We start from the raw sequence: 14,861 nt of genomic DNA on the forward strand, positions 1-14,861 counted from the left end.
CAGAAAGAAGGGGGTGGGGAGAAATGACGAATAAGACCATGTGTAAAAAATCTGGCTTTTTTGAAAAGAACGGTTTCCAATTTGAATTATGTTGGTCCAAGAGGCTTTGCAATTTTTCTGCATCTTGTCATGGGAGGCAGCTTTCACACAGCTGTTGAGCTGCTGCTGCTTTTCTTTCTAAGAGTAATTTGGTCTCTTGGAGGACGGCCTTAGTTTCACATCATGGCAGGTTTCTGCCGTTTTATTGTTTTGGTATCTAAGCAGAGTAAGATATTTGTGATATTAAGGCTTCATGTTTTCAGGTTATAAAAGAAGTTTTTCTTGGAGACTGAATATACTCGTAGGTCTGATTGGATTTACTTGAGCATTTGAGATTCAGGAGCGTGTATCTGAGAAGGCAGTGAAGTTGTGATGGAGATTTTAATTCCTGTGAGGCTGTTTTTTCATTGAAGGACAATGAAGTTCTAATCTGAAGAAACGCATCCTCTTTTTTGTACTTCAAAATGATGAAAAGTTTTCTCTGTAGAAAAACTGTGGTGACTGCCCACGTTGAAACTAAATGCTCACATTGTTTGACACGTTCATGGTACTGTAAGCAGATGCACGGACTTCTTCATATACTGAATTATGGGGGAATAGGAATGAGAGCAGCAAGAATGCTATAGGTAATAAATCAAAAAAGACAAAAATCAGCAAACCTTTAAAAATTAAAACCTCCACGTTAGCATCTTTGGAAAACTTCATCTTTATTCACCCCATGAGGAAAATCTTCCAATCCAAATCTAGATGAGCAGAATGCCAAACATGTCTGGCATGGGTAATCAGTGTCTACAATTAGTAGAGGCTCTTGTGCAAGGATGTTAACAAAGAGTTTTGTGAGAAGGTGTCCTAACATGCCTGTTACAGTAAATGATCTTCTGGCTTGCACTTGGCATCTGTAGTCGTCATTTTTTTTGAATCTGTTCTAACATTAGTTACACCAAATAATATATGTGGAATATATGGTGTTAGTTCATTTAAAGAATAAACTACATCCTCAGCCTCTGTCCGTGCCACCTTCACAGACTGTTTTGCTTGTCCTGCACTGCTTGTCCTTCCTCCCTTGCTTTCCCATCTCACCCAGGAGAGCAGCAGGCAGCTCTGCACGGGGCACATTGCAGGGACTGTCTTGTAAGCATGTTCTGTGCAATAGCTTTTGCAGTGCTTGAACTGGGAACTTAATACTTGAAGAACTGCGACTGCAGAAAACTCTCTACCCGTTCCCAAGAGTAATTGTAGAGGAACTAAACAGAATTTGCAGACAATACATTTTGAGGGCTTGGCTCTGTCTTGTGTAAATACTGTGCAACTACTGTGCTGGCACATACTTACGAAGGAACTTATTTGCTGAAAGATATTGCATATTGAAGAGCATCTGGTGAATCCATTTCATTTTTGTGCACCACTGCAGGATGTTTGTCTCACCAAGGTGTCTTTTTTTTTTTTTTTTTTTGGATGATAGTATTTTAAACCTCATACCAACTCATGTTTTGCTGTGGCATTTTTCTTCCTCTTTGACTAGGACGGGACTCGTGATATCTTTATTGATGGAGTGGTTGCTCGCAACAGAGCCCTGAATGGTGACATCGTGGTAGTGAGACTGCTGCCCAAGGAGCAATGGAAGGTCAGTCCAGTATATTTTTGTGATTTGATGGAAAAAGCTAATTACTGTTTTCACTAAAATTAGGGCCTAAGACTAGAGAACTTCCTACAAATCAGATTAGCTATATTGTGGTTTATGCTGCTATAGAATAAAATATTGTATTACAATGCTTGGAAGAAGCAACACCTAAAATGGTGAAGCCTCGCTTTTTGCATGGATTGTCCTTTATCAATGCATGAAGCTTAATGACAAGGCTGTTTCAAAGCACGATGTTAGAAGTAACTTTTGATATCTGCTATTTAGCTGTCTTCATGCCGTGGTGCTGGATAGCTCTGATTAGGTATTTGCAATTGTTCATGTATTTGACAAGTACTATTCACAAAGCTTTAGTAATGATGACCTCTCTCTACTTTGTGGGTCCTCAGTCCATGGAGAGCTCATCTTGATACAGCTCCAGATTTTGTGGCAATACCTATCTTTGCGTGACTTAGTGTGTAAAATAGCTGGAGCGATTCAAATATGGGAAAATCGTTTTTTCATTTTAATGTTTCAGAATTTCTCTATGCTCTCTTTGTATTTTTTTTTCTTTCAATGATTACAGTGAAAGTCCTTTCAAACATCTAAATGATCTTATTTTGTTTGCAGGTAGGTTTTATAACACCTTTATGTAAGGAAAGTTCATACTTTTCTAGAGATGTAGGCTCTGGGATGTGTAAGATACTGTCAGCACTTGTAATTTGGGTTTTTACAAGTGAGCATGACCTAACTGTCAAATTGCTTTCCAGACACACGTTTTCGAATTCTTTGAATGTAAAGACTAATGTATATTGTTTGGACAAAAGTAATAATGAGGGTGATCCAGCAGGGTGGAGACTAGTCTGAACTATTTTGGGCTGGTGCTTTTTGCTCATTCTAGCTAGCTTCTCTGCCTGTCTGAAGCTGAGTTATGGTTTTTAGCCTTGCAAATGCAAGGTCTGCAATCTGGTTGTTCATGGAACTTATCTCCTCTGTTTAAATCTACGAGCAATTGGAGTGATGTTTGGAAACCCTTTGAAACTTTTCTGTTCTTTTTAAAGGTGCACACAATGTGTTAATTATGTATTATATATTGACATGTAACTGTAAAACTACCTTCTGCAAAAGGTGATCCTAAGTGGGAACTAAAGCATTACAGGTATATCCACATGCAAACATAGAAAAGAGGTCTGCTGCTATCTGTGCAACCTCTGAAAACCAACACTGAGGATCAAAGCGAAAGTTCTTTGATATCTATTCAAGAGTCCAAATCAGAGTTCAGAAAGGCTGCGATGATTACTGTAAATTTGGAGCACCAAATGCCTATATATAAATTATATTTAGTTTTAGATCGTGTCATATAGTTGCAAAAGTGGAATAGTTTGAGTACTTAGATCCTCTGCCAGGATCTGCCAGCACAAGGGTTTCTTTGTAGTCTTGATACAGGTTGCCTGGACTGGAAGCTTTTTCTGCAGTTGTAGAGTTATATCACTGGCTCTGAAGAAAGATAATGCCCCTCTCTTATATCCTCGTACCCTCATATGTCGAACAGTAATACTCTTTTGTGAATAGGTGAGCGATTTTTATAAGAGGAAGAGTTCAGAATATTCTATCCGTTCTGGGCAAATGCTGAAATAAAACTTCTGGAGAAATGGTGTCTGGAGAATGGTGCGAGGAGGCAATTCAGAAGACTTCAGTGTTTTGTAGTATGGTTGTGATTCTTCTGTGGTGAATTTAACCTTGCCAAATGAAGTAGCTGGAACATGCCAGTCATGTTTTTCAGCCACACAGGTGCTACCCTATGCAGTGTTATTTTTTTGTTTCTTGCCATCAGCAACTTAATCAGCGATGACATCCCTTTTCCCCTGTTCCCTGAATCTCTCGCTATGCACTCCTGTTTGTATTAGTTCTTTGGGAAAGGTGCCACAAAGTTGCACTGAAAGATACTGCATTCTGCCAAGTAATTCATACTGATTAATGATAAACCGTCGCAAGCTATTTTAGGTTTTTCCATTTGTTTAGTCTCATGCTGCTGCAAAGCTGCCACATAGGTATCTTGAGGGTTTTCTCCTTCCCATTGGGCCTTTGGAGCAAGCTGAACAGCTTCAATTATTTCCTTGAAAAATGTAAATCAGCTGTATGGTATAACTGATGCTCTCTGAAGAGCCTTTATAGACTCTGTACACATTGACTTGTTAGGATTGAGATGTGCGTGCTGATCGTTTTTATGGTTTGCTATTCCCATCTCCACTGAGAACTGAGCTGCCTTTTTTGCTGGTAAACCTGTGTCTTGCACAAAATTACAGGCTATAAGCCTGACAGGTCTGTGCCTCTCATGTTTTAAGCACCCTGGATGGCCCCTGGATGCTCTGGGGGAGATTTTCCCTTACTTAGTGCAGCTCAGATCTTCTGAGTACAAAGTTGGTGTGATGCTGTCTCTCAGTAAAGGCAGGGCTTGTCTTACCAAGAACCTCAGTTCAGCTTATGTGTAACCTCGAAAAAGGGGGAAAACCTTGTGGGCTGGTAAAGTGGCAGGTTTTGGCTGGGGAAATCTGCGTGTTTGCTTGAAGAGCTGAGAAAGCTGGGAGCTGCCCTGTACCCAGTGAGTCAGTTTTTGTGGGTCAAGTGCCAGTGGGAGGAAAAACTCAGGAGGTAAGTGTCTCTAGGGATGTATTGTGTTCTTCTGAGCCCGTAATGGGTGGTGCCACTGAGAAATGCAAGGGAATGCTGAAGTATTCTAGACGTGTGGTTATACTTTATGCAATACCTTCTTGAGTGGCAAGCGGTATTTTCTTCCTCCAGCCCTCCGCTTCCTGGCTCGGTGGTGGGAAATTTATCAGGCTTGAATTTCTCAACATCGTGTCCTTCCCAGCGCGTGTATCAAGTGGTTGGATGAGCTACCGTGGTCCTCCCCCGTGCTTAATTTGTCTGGTCTGAAAGCTCCTTTTCTTCATACGTCCCCCGGGAGGGCTGCGTGGTGTTCGGTGATGATCCGTTTGTCAGTTCATATTTCTGTGCTCGCTATGAGTTTGGACCAAGAGCCAACAATTTCAGTGGGGCACCGCTTGTTGGGGGAGAGATGTTTTGTCTCAGAATTTTGGTTATCTTGTGCTCCAGAAAAGAAGGTAGCCGTTGGCTCCGTACCAGGCTAGAGCGGCGTGTGCTGCAGTGACCACATTTGGAGGCGGTATTTCAGAAGTTCCTCTCTTGTCCTCTTGTGTTACATCTTGGGAATATCGAGGTGCTATGGTAACTTTCAAATATTTAGCTGTTGCAAAGTAAGGTATTTGACTTAGACTGTTTTTCCAGGTACTTAACCTACTCTTAGCAAATGAAGTCAGAGTATCATTGCAGTCAGCTAGCCTGTCCCCCTCTTAATTCAGGCTGTAGGGCTTCCCTGAATCTGCACCTTCAGTTTGTGGAAGAACGTCGTGATAAAAGATAACCAGTGATGGAGAACTTACCTCAGACCTTGTCAATTGCTCTGATAAAGAAGAAAAACAGTGCTTTTATTTCTTGACTGATTTTCACTACTTTAAGTTCCACCTGTGGGTTTTTATTATGTTTTATAGGCTTGTGCTTACATCAATTTCAGGAGCTTCAATTATACAGTGACATAATTACTGGAAGGCAAAAAATGTTGATATGATGATTACAGCAATATTTCTCAAGCTCATCAAGGAGGGAAGCAAAGTGTCAGTATAAAGGATAAACCTAACCCATCTTTCCTCACAGCCTCTTTTTGCTCTTTTACCTTCTGCTTAATTGCCAGAGAGAATTTGTTCTATTTCAGATATCTGTTTTGGTTTTTCTTGCGAGATGTAATTTCTTTGGTAGAAGGAAATAGCATAATAAGTCACTTGATATCACTTGGGGCTTGGATTCCTGGCCCAATCTCTGGTGCTTTTAGAATAGTAGTTTATAATGTGGAATGTTTTTCATGACAACCGTCTCACGCATTGCATGCTATGGGTGAACTTTTAGAGTCTAAGTCTGAAAATAGCACTCATAAGGACTTTATGCTGCATATTTGACTTGTTCTGCTCAAGACTGTCTGAAAGGAATCTTGGGGGCCAACCTCCTCTTGCTTCCTCCTATCGCTTGCTACGACACACAGGAGAGGTCTCTGGTTCTACATCCTCTTGCAGCAGTGGTATATTCAAATGATAATACATACTACATATATAGAAATGTGTATAAAATAGTATAATAAGAGATTAATCTACCAATTTCTCCAAAAATCAGTGCCTGCACATGGTATCTTTTGTTGCTGTTGTTTCATGAATTATTTCCTCCTTGGCTTTGTGTTACTTTGTGGTATTTTCAGGTGGTGCATTTGGTCCTGTCAGAAGGTCTCCACGGCCAGGGCCGTAGGACTGCTGGTTTACATACGGTGTGTGCTGCTGGGTGGTAGGTCCCGTGTTTTAGTCATGAAGTGTCTGAGGGATGGCAGTAGTCATTCTTTGTAGTTCAGGGGAGTATATTCTGTTCGACGGAAGTGTCAGATGAAATTCAACGCAGCAGGAGATCTTAGAACTGCCTCTTTTAAGGCCGTACATCTGATAAATATTTAAACACCTTCTGTAGAGAAGATATATGCTACAATTCACTTTTCCCAGCTGCGACTGTTGTTGGCATGATTACAAACAAATGGAGAAGGAACAATTTGATTCAAACAAGTCACAAATATCACCGTGTATAACTTGAACAGAGCTACGTATCCTGGCAAGCCACCACTTCCAACTGTTGGTGTAAACCTATGAACCATCAGTTGTTGAGAGGGGATGCTAGCTTTGAATTTGCCCTAGTGAATAATGACTTGTTTCAACCAAATTCTTCTGAGAGTCAGTTTCTTCTCAAAATCTCCCAGCTAATGTAAGGATAACAGTAACTCAGGAGGAGATAGGGTTCTTACAGGGTTATCACAGCAATACTGTTTGAGTCTCAAAGTATGTTGTTTGGAAACATTACATTCATAATAATAAAAAAAAAAAGTTCTGGAGAAGTCATTATTGAAATAGTAAGTGTTCTGGCACGTTAAAAGCGTTCAAGTGGAATTCATGATATCCAGGAGTAGAGTGGGAAGCTTAAGAAGCCAGCTAGGAAGATGTCCAGAAAAGCAGAGCTTTAACAAATCTGAAAGGTTGATGGATGCTGTAGGGAGAAAGGGCAGCTGTTTTTTTGTTTTGCTGTAGACTTTGCGGAGAGGGCTATAAGCTGATGGCTGTACCTGTGAATGTGCACCCACCTCCCTGGAAAACTGGAGGATGCTGGAGAAGCTTTATTACATAGTTTATGATTGTGCCATTTGTTGGATGACCACGCTTTGTTCCACAATGTTGGGGCTGGTAGACCTTCACTGAGCTGGCATGGCTCTTTCCAGGCTTTGTTTAGCTTTGTTTAGGCTGGGTATGGAACAATAATATTGTAGACTGACAGCAAAAATACTGAGAAAATAGGAAGTGTTGCTCACTGAGAGATACGCAGCATTAAATTTGTTGATCTTCCAGATGTTGCTTTCACAATTTCTTAATCAAATACCACTCGAGGTGAATCAAAGTCTTAATGCAGTGAGTTTTAATAGCAAGATCTGGCATGCTTTTTATGGAGTATAACGATAGAGTTACTAAATTGATATGGGTTGAATGAGATTGCTGTGACCAAGTGCTGATTTTATTCCCTTGCCTCCCCCAAACCTGTAAAACAAGGAGGCAGAAATGCCAGCTTTTGGGATGTTGCAAGCAACCTTACCTTCCTGAGAAAGACTTTTCCTGTCAATACCTGCCTCTGTGTGATGGGAAAGCCAAAACCAGGACCCCAAATAATGAAATCACACAAACAGTTTTGAACACCCTAGTGTCCTTTTAATCCTTCCTCTTTCTGTGCTGGATGAGAGTGATATTAGAAGGCAAAATGTTTAGGTAGGGAAGAAGGCAAGCTTCTTGTTATTAACTACATCCTGTTTTACCAGCACAGAATTACATCACAGATGTGGTTTGGCTGCATAGATGAATATAACAGGACAAAAATGTTACCTTTAGGTGAACAGTCAAGCATTAAATAATTATTCACCTCGCATGCAGACAGTTGCTATATTCCCAGTGGAATAAAGGCAGGTAAGCCCCAAGTGATAGGGGTGATTTCAAGCTGAATTAGACACCACAAAATTTCACTGTGCTCCTGGAGGAGCTGCATCTTGAATGGGGGGAAGGACTCGTGGGAGCATCCGATCTTTAGAACAGGAGTCGAGCCAACGTTTAATACCTGATCTCTTTTACTGCTCTATTTTTTTTTTTCTCTTGGTCACATGAATATAATCTAGTACAGCAAATTGTTTCCTTTAACAACTAACTTTTCTTCAAATGATTGTTTTAAACTCTATTCTTCCAAGTCTTCTGTAAATATCCACACATCACTGTAGATTATTCTTAATCCAATCTCTTATATAACTACTATCATTTTGGATTTTTCTTAGTCCTTGGTTCCTGTGGAATTAGTATTTCTTAGAACTGTTTGCTTTTTGCCAGTTTGGAGACGTATTTGATGATATCACATGAGTATTTGGAGCCCGCACCTTATAAGAATGTCAGGATACCTGTTGTTGTGATGGTGTTGGTTTTGGGAACGTCACGCACGTTAAACTCACTTAACTTTTTTATAAACGTTCTCTTGAAAGACTGTCCAGATTTGCAGTAGTCTGGGTTTCTTTCAGTTCCACATAAAAAGACTTAAGTTTAAATAAAGCATAATGATGATAAAAGTCCTATCTGGCCTAAAGTTTGTACAATGAAGAAATTTTTTCTATGAAGAAAGGCCTCGAGCAAACAAGATTTTTTTTTCCTTTTTTTTTAGGGAGATTGCATCCCCAATTTAATTTGGTAGCCGGAGAAATGAAGAACTTCTATGGCACTTTAAAATATGTTGATTTTTTTAAAGTCCCTTAGATGAGGTGCTTTGGACAGTATCCTAGGCTCTAAAGAGAAGAGTGCTATGTATCTATCTGCGTGTTTGTTCTTGTTATTGGCTGGCAGAAAAAAGGCAACTGGCTGCAGTATTTGCATGTGGTCAAAGCTGTTAAGGTTGGCTCATTAACTCTTTTCTCTGATTTCCTTAACTCGTGTTTGTTTTTCTTTAAAGCCATAAATCAGAGGGACAGGGGATCTAAAATAGAGATGATTTATGCAAATGAAGAATTGCAGCAGCCGCTGGTATGGGAGAGAGGGATTTTTCTACAACAGGTTATGTGGGCAAGATGTGGGACCTTGTTTATAACCAAGTGGTTCTTGGAGATAAGGAAGATATTTGTCATCAGGAATGGAATGCCTTAAATTTGTTGACAGAAGGAAATTTGTAACTCGCTAGGATGAGGTTATTTCTAGTCTAATAGGTTTAGAATCGGCATGCTGCTAGCTGCAGAGGGCCAGGACGGTTGTGCCTTCCCCAAAACACCATTCCTGTTTTCTTCCAGGTGAGACAAAGTGCAGCCAGGCTGAGGAGAACTCCTGGCCTCCCACTGCTCTGCTACCTCCCTGACGTCATTTGCTGTTGGGGGGATTCCCTTCTGCTCAGAGTTTGAAAGCAATGCCCTAACTGTAGGCACGTCACAAGAACAGGGAATGAGTCTGTTCTTGGTGCGCTACCAAACAGTAGGAGGTGGCCACTAAGGCTCGTGCATCAATAGCAGTTTTCTTAAGAGTTTCTGCTAACGCAAGGAGTCTTATTTCAGCAGCTACTTGGGATTATCCTTAATCCAATTAACATACAAATCAATGCCCTGGAGTCTGTATCTGGCAGCATCTTTCTGCAACACCTTTGAAGAATTGCAAGTGATTCTTTTAATCAAATTTCTTGTTGGAGCTGCCACTCAAAACACTGAAAGATAAATTAAAATTCTTCCTGATTATCTGTCCTAACAAATTCCTCACTGCTGCAGTAGTTGTGCACTTGACATCATTTCTCAGCATGTGCTCACTGATAAGACAGCTGGTGTGCATTTTTGAAGGTCCCAGATTCTATCTGAGCTTTGCAGTTTTTGTTCCAGCCTCAACTACATGGAGGCATTAAAAAAGATTTGGTAATGACTGTAGGAAAATATGGCAGGACAGACTGCTCATCTTCTAACTATGCTGGAAAAGGCATCACTTTTGTTTCCTGGCTTTCTCATTGTTTCTATAGGTTTATTTTTGTTTTCTCTCAGGTAAGGCAATAAATGGTTCGTAAAAGCCAGTCTGTCTTGTTTTGATTTAAATTTTTTTTAAGGTTTCCGGTATGCTAATGGTTCAGCCATATTTGGTTTTATTGTCTCCTGGGGCCGAAGCATTTCTTTGTTTTTTAGCTTTGTCTATATTATTTTAAAACACAAAGCAGTGCCAAAATACATACTGCTTAATTGAGCAGCTTTGGAAGTGTGAGAATGAAGACTTGGCACGATCTAGCTAGCACTTGTGTATTTTGGTTACAAAAGTGACTGAAGAATTCCCCAGACGTCATTCTCGGTTCTGTCTGGAAATATCCTCTTCTGTGTTCTCACATAAAGGTGTATATCCTGCATAGTGCTTGTTGGTGCTTGGAAATCCCAACTGTGATGTTTTGACTAATTAGCTTGCTGTCAGGACATCCCTTCTTGTGGTGTTCTCCTTGCTTTTTGCTCGTTTGTTGGAACGAGCGTTGACCGCTTTGTTTGTACCCTGTGTAGAAATTGGCATCTTTCACTATGGTCTCTAAATCCCTCGTGGCATTGTGTTCGCTGGGTTGTGCCTGGCTGGGGAAAGGAGCTGTGTGCAGTGGGAAGGCCATGTCAGCAGCTTTTCCCAATTCCTGAAATACTGGCACCAGGGGAGTAGGATGGCGTGGGGGGTTCTGCGTTATAGTACAGTGGCTGCATGCCCACCTCTCAGCTTTCCTCTATTTATTTATTTTCTTTAAAGTGAGTTTCCTCCAAGGCTTTATCACTTCTTTTGAGATCAGATTGCCTGACTGTCTCTTTTTTTTCTGTGCTGACCACGTCTCTCTTGTAGTAACTACAGCTGGCTTAGCTTCAGGCTCAACTCTTTTCCCCTCAGGCACGAAGACGAGAGGTTTTTCAGTGACAGACATCTTCTCCAAGGGCTCCCATCCACAACAAACCAGGGCAGAGCCCAGCCCTGTGTGACAATCCCATGGGACCCATGGCCTTCATAGTCTGACTGCCTTGGGAACAGCTTGATGTCTTTCTAATCAAGTGACATCCCCTCATCTTCAGGCTCGCGGCCTTGGCGGAGTGGCCCAACAATGGCGGAGCTTGGTGAAGGCCTTTCAGCTCAGCCATCGCCTCGTGGCTGTGCCTTGAATGTCTTTGTCCCTTAAATGCCTAATTGGTGGCTGTGTTTAGAGAGGCAGTGTAGGTCCTCCTTGCTAATTTCTTTCAGCCTTTCCATATTCGAGCAGTGCCCAGGCGGCGTAGCAGCGATCCGTTGCAGTGAGTGTGCCCTGCTGCGTCACCCGGCAGCGTGCCTCAGCCACTGATGAGCTGCACAGCATCACCACCCCTGCCTCCTGGGCGAGCAGAATAGTGCTCGTGCCTGCCTCTAGTTTGTTTATCCAGCCCAGAAGGGGCTCTAATGCCGTGGGTGAGTGCTGTGTTGGCAAGCCATCTGGTACTTGAGCTCACCTCTTCGGGCCTGTGCTGCACCATGCAGACATACCCAAGTTAAACGCATGGCCATTAGTTTAATCTGATTTAGTTCAGTCGTTGTGCTTCATACATAGCCAGGGCAGTGTTTTGACAGCGTGGCATTACATTATCTACCCTTCCTGTTTTTTCCCCCCATATTCTTGAAGATTTCTCTAAAGCTGTTTATCCTTTTTAGTTTTTGCACAGTTGTTGAACTATGGGTGTAATGTGTTTATCAGCTTAGATTCACGTCTTGGAAACTTAGTTTACCTTTTTATGTAATGCTTTATCACTAATGCATGGTAATGTTTCCTGGCAGGATATGCATTGTTAAAATTCTGTTAGCAGAGGAACAAAAAAAAATAACTGTAGAAGCGGATGGCTACACTTCTGTAAGGTTCAAAAGTTTGTGAAGCAAAAAGGGAAAATGTTCTTCATGGTACCTGACATCATTTTAGTCCCACCGTCCTTCTTTCCCATGGGGGAACTCGTATCAGTGGCTAAGATATAACGGAGCCCAAAGACTAGGTGTGGTGGCAGCCGTAACTGTCAAATAAAGGAAAGGCTGGGAGGGGAAGGCTGGCCTTGTCAGGGCAGTGTCTCCATCTGTACAGTAATTTCCTATGAGCTGCCTGAGACCTTGGGCGGACTTTTTGCTAGTGCTAACAAAACCAAGAGCATGCATCAAAATTGATTTTTTTTTTTTTTTTCCCCTATTGTTTTTTGTCATTGAAGTGGTTGACGTTGTCCAGTAGGCAGTTATTAGCTGACCGCCCTTCTGCTCCAGCGAAGCCACTTGAGCAGGTTAATGACACGGGGTGCTTGGGACTGAGTGGCAGATCACTAAAACAGCCAACTTTATTGACATGGGAATGGTCCCGGGGCCTGAGGGTTGTCTTTGAGAAATCAGCTGCTATGATCATAAATAAACTATTATACTGTGCTTCAGAGCTCCAGTTTCCAAGCACTGATTTCTTTTAAGTGCTTTGTGAGAGCAAAAAGAAAAATAATCTGCAGTTAAACTAATCTCCTCTAACAATGTATAATGTATTCTGAGGATCAGTGCTTGAGGGAAGGGCATTGTACAAAACAGAAGACAACAAAATATACATAACTCTATGCTGGGCTTTTGTGGTAGTAGGAAACGGAGCTCCCAACGCTTGTGTATCACCCTCGCTGATTAAACACTGTGGTTTCCCCGGCCAGGGATCGATCACTGTAGAAAGCCAGAAGTATTTGTCAAATATTCTTCATTCAAAAATTTCACATCCTGTTCTTTTTGTCTTTGTGGACTTGCCTCAACACCTCTGTTGCTCAGCAGGCAGGGATTGTTCCCTCCTGCCCCATCTCAGGGATTAAGGGTCATATTGTCTACCTCTCCTTCTTAGCCCTGGCTTCATACAGAAGCAGCTGATTGTATGGTGAGTCTGTGTCGCTTGAGGGAGATGAGGGACCAGGATGAGAATAAACGCTTGGCCTCTACTGAGCAGCTCTGCGTCCTAGTGTCTGTTAAAGAAATTCTCTTCCCTTTGTAGAAGCAGTGTGAAGGAGGTATAGAGCGTGGTTCCTGAGTTCTGGCTGGTAAGAAACCTTAGGAAATGCTCTTTGTTTAGATTGCATCAACCATTTTTAGGGTCAGGTGTTTTTCTAGCTGCATCCATAGTTGGACGTGCTGTACGGTATAGGATTATGATACAAAAAAGCAATGAAACATCAATGTGGAATTTTAAATTTGCTTTGTTCTGCTTTATTAGTTGCTACCACCTTTTTAAAATTTTCAAGTCTTTTTCAGAAAGAAGGACATCAGAATTAAATGTCTTCCTGCCTGTTTTGCATCCCTTCAGCTCTGAAATGTAAAACAATGCAGGCTTATCAAAAACTCCATTCTTTTCCAGGCCAAAGCCAGGGAAGCTTTAGGTCTTTAGCAATGTATACATAACCTTTTTTTCAGAATAAAAAAGCCCCTATCTCCAAACAGAATGAATTATCTTTGATGCATGTTGTGAAAAAAAAATCTACCCCAGAACAGTGGGATTTTTCTACTCCAATCTTCCTGATATTATGACCGTGACGAAGCAAATATAATGGAGTGAGTTTAAAATGAAAAGCCCAGTTCATGTGTCTTTGATAAATGACAGTGAATACAGACAAGGAGGACTTTTTAAAGCTTTCTCTGAAAAAGTGCTTAAATTGTGCCTTAATATATTGCACATTACGTTATATTTACGCTTTTGTAAACACTGTAGTTAAAGTTGAGGTTAGTCAACCTTTCTGTGTTACAAGCTTAGAAAATTGAGTGCAACTCTACAGTAAAACTTGATCTGGGCAGAAAACTAGCTTTAGAGGTTTGTTTTGAAGCCAATGCTTTATGGACAAAATTTGGTAAGTCTGTTTAGTGATTTTTTCCAAATTAAAGTAAAATGTGCGTGTCAAAGTGGTTTCGTATCACTTTGTACCTGTGGAAGGACTTAACTAAAAGTATTTTCTTCTAGAATGGAGCTGGGTAACTGGTGACTCCAGGATAACAACTCAGTATGTTTGCTGCCATTTGGATACAAGAGGAGGGGAGAGGAAAAATAGGAAAGACCCAGAGTTTTCAGGATACATTTGAGCTTTTGGTAGTTTGGGGTTTTCTTTGGAAAAGCTAACTATTCATTAAAAGTGAATACCTCTAGAATCTAGTAAATCATACAAGTGCACGTGACTCTTCTGATGTGATAGATGAGCACGTTAGGCCACTGATGGGGAAACTTCATCTTCAGTAGTTGTTGGCTTGTTGGACAGGAATGAGCCGCTCCCTGTGGAGGTCATGAGTACAGTAGTACTTGTGTGGCAATTTTCGACTGTTCAAAAGGAACAAGAGTGCTTTAAATTCCCAAGTAATACGTAGTTACACGAACTGTAGCCTGCGAAGTTTCCAGCTAATATGCTTGAGTAACTTAGACTTGTAAAAGTTCTGTATTTTATCATTAAAGAAAAATAAGACAGAGTACTTTTTGTATCGGAGGGCTGCAGCATCCTTGTTTCACTGTAGCTGTCATATCCATATGTTTCATGTGACTCGATGCAAAATATTTATACAGGTGAGAACAGTGTCTGTAGTGAGACTGATTTGTATATTAATTTACCTTGATTCCCAATTTCAAACAATCATGGCAACTTTGTTTTTCCTTTAGAGATCTGGTTGATTCTGAGTGCTTGTAGGTCTTGCTGATCCTAGCTCATTCTTTTATATCGTTGGCAATTTACAAATTCATAACTTTCTCCAGTATCATTTGAAGGGGAATTTGATGTGAGCAGCTCCTAAAGCCATGATGAGAAGACAGAATAAGAGATACATGGTTGAATGTGTAAGAACTGAAACTGGTTTTCATCCAGTTTTTGAAGTATTAGCCTTATTTTTAATTTGTCTAGAGTAAGGCTTTAAAAAACTGTGGGTGTACAAATTGTTCTGGGCAAGGAAAGCAAAACTGTTTTAAGACATTATGAAAACCATCCATATGGTAAAGTTTGGGTAGAGCATTTTAATGGTACTTGCAGGACTGTGCATAA

At 41.0% G+C, this 14,861-nt stretch overlaps 1 protein-coding gene across 2 annotated transcripts in view; it reads left to right on the plus strand.

The window, feature by feature from the left end:
• Window positions 1–14,861, plus strand: part of DIS3L2 (DIS3 like 3'-5' exoribonuclease 2) — a 189,010-nt gene that overhangs the window by 28,997 nt on the left and 145,152 nt on the right. For both annotated transcript variants that reach the window (XM_084292240.1, XM_084292241.1), the window contains exon 6: window positions 1,562–1,663. In XM_084292240.1, the coding sequence (XP_084148366.1) occupies window positions 1,562–1,663 (102 nt within the window). The remainder of the gene's footprint in view (window positions 1–1,561; window positions 1,664–14,861) is intronic.

This window comes from Netta rufina (genome assembly GCF_964035555.1).
Source record: "Netta rufina genome assembly, chromosome: 9".
NCBI lineage: Eukaryota > Metazoa > Chordata > Aves > Anseriformes > Anatidae > Netta > Netta rufina.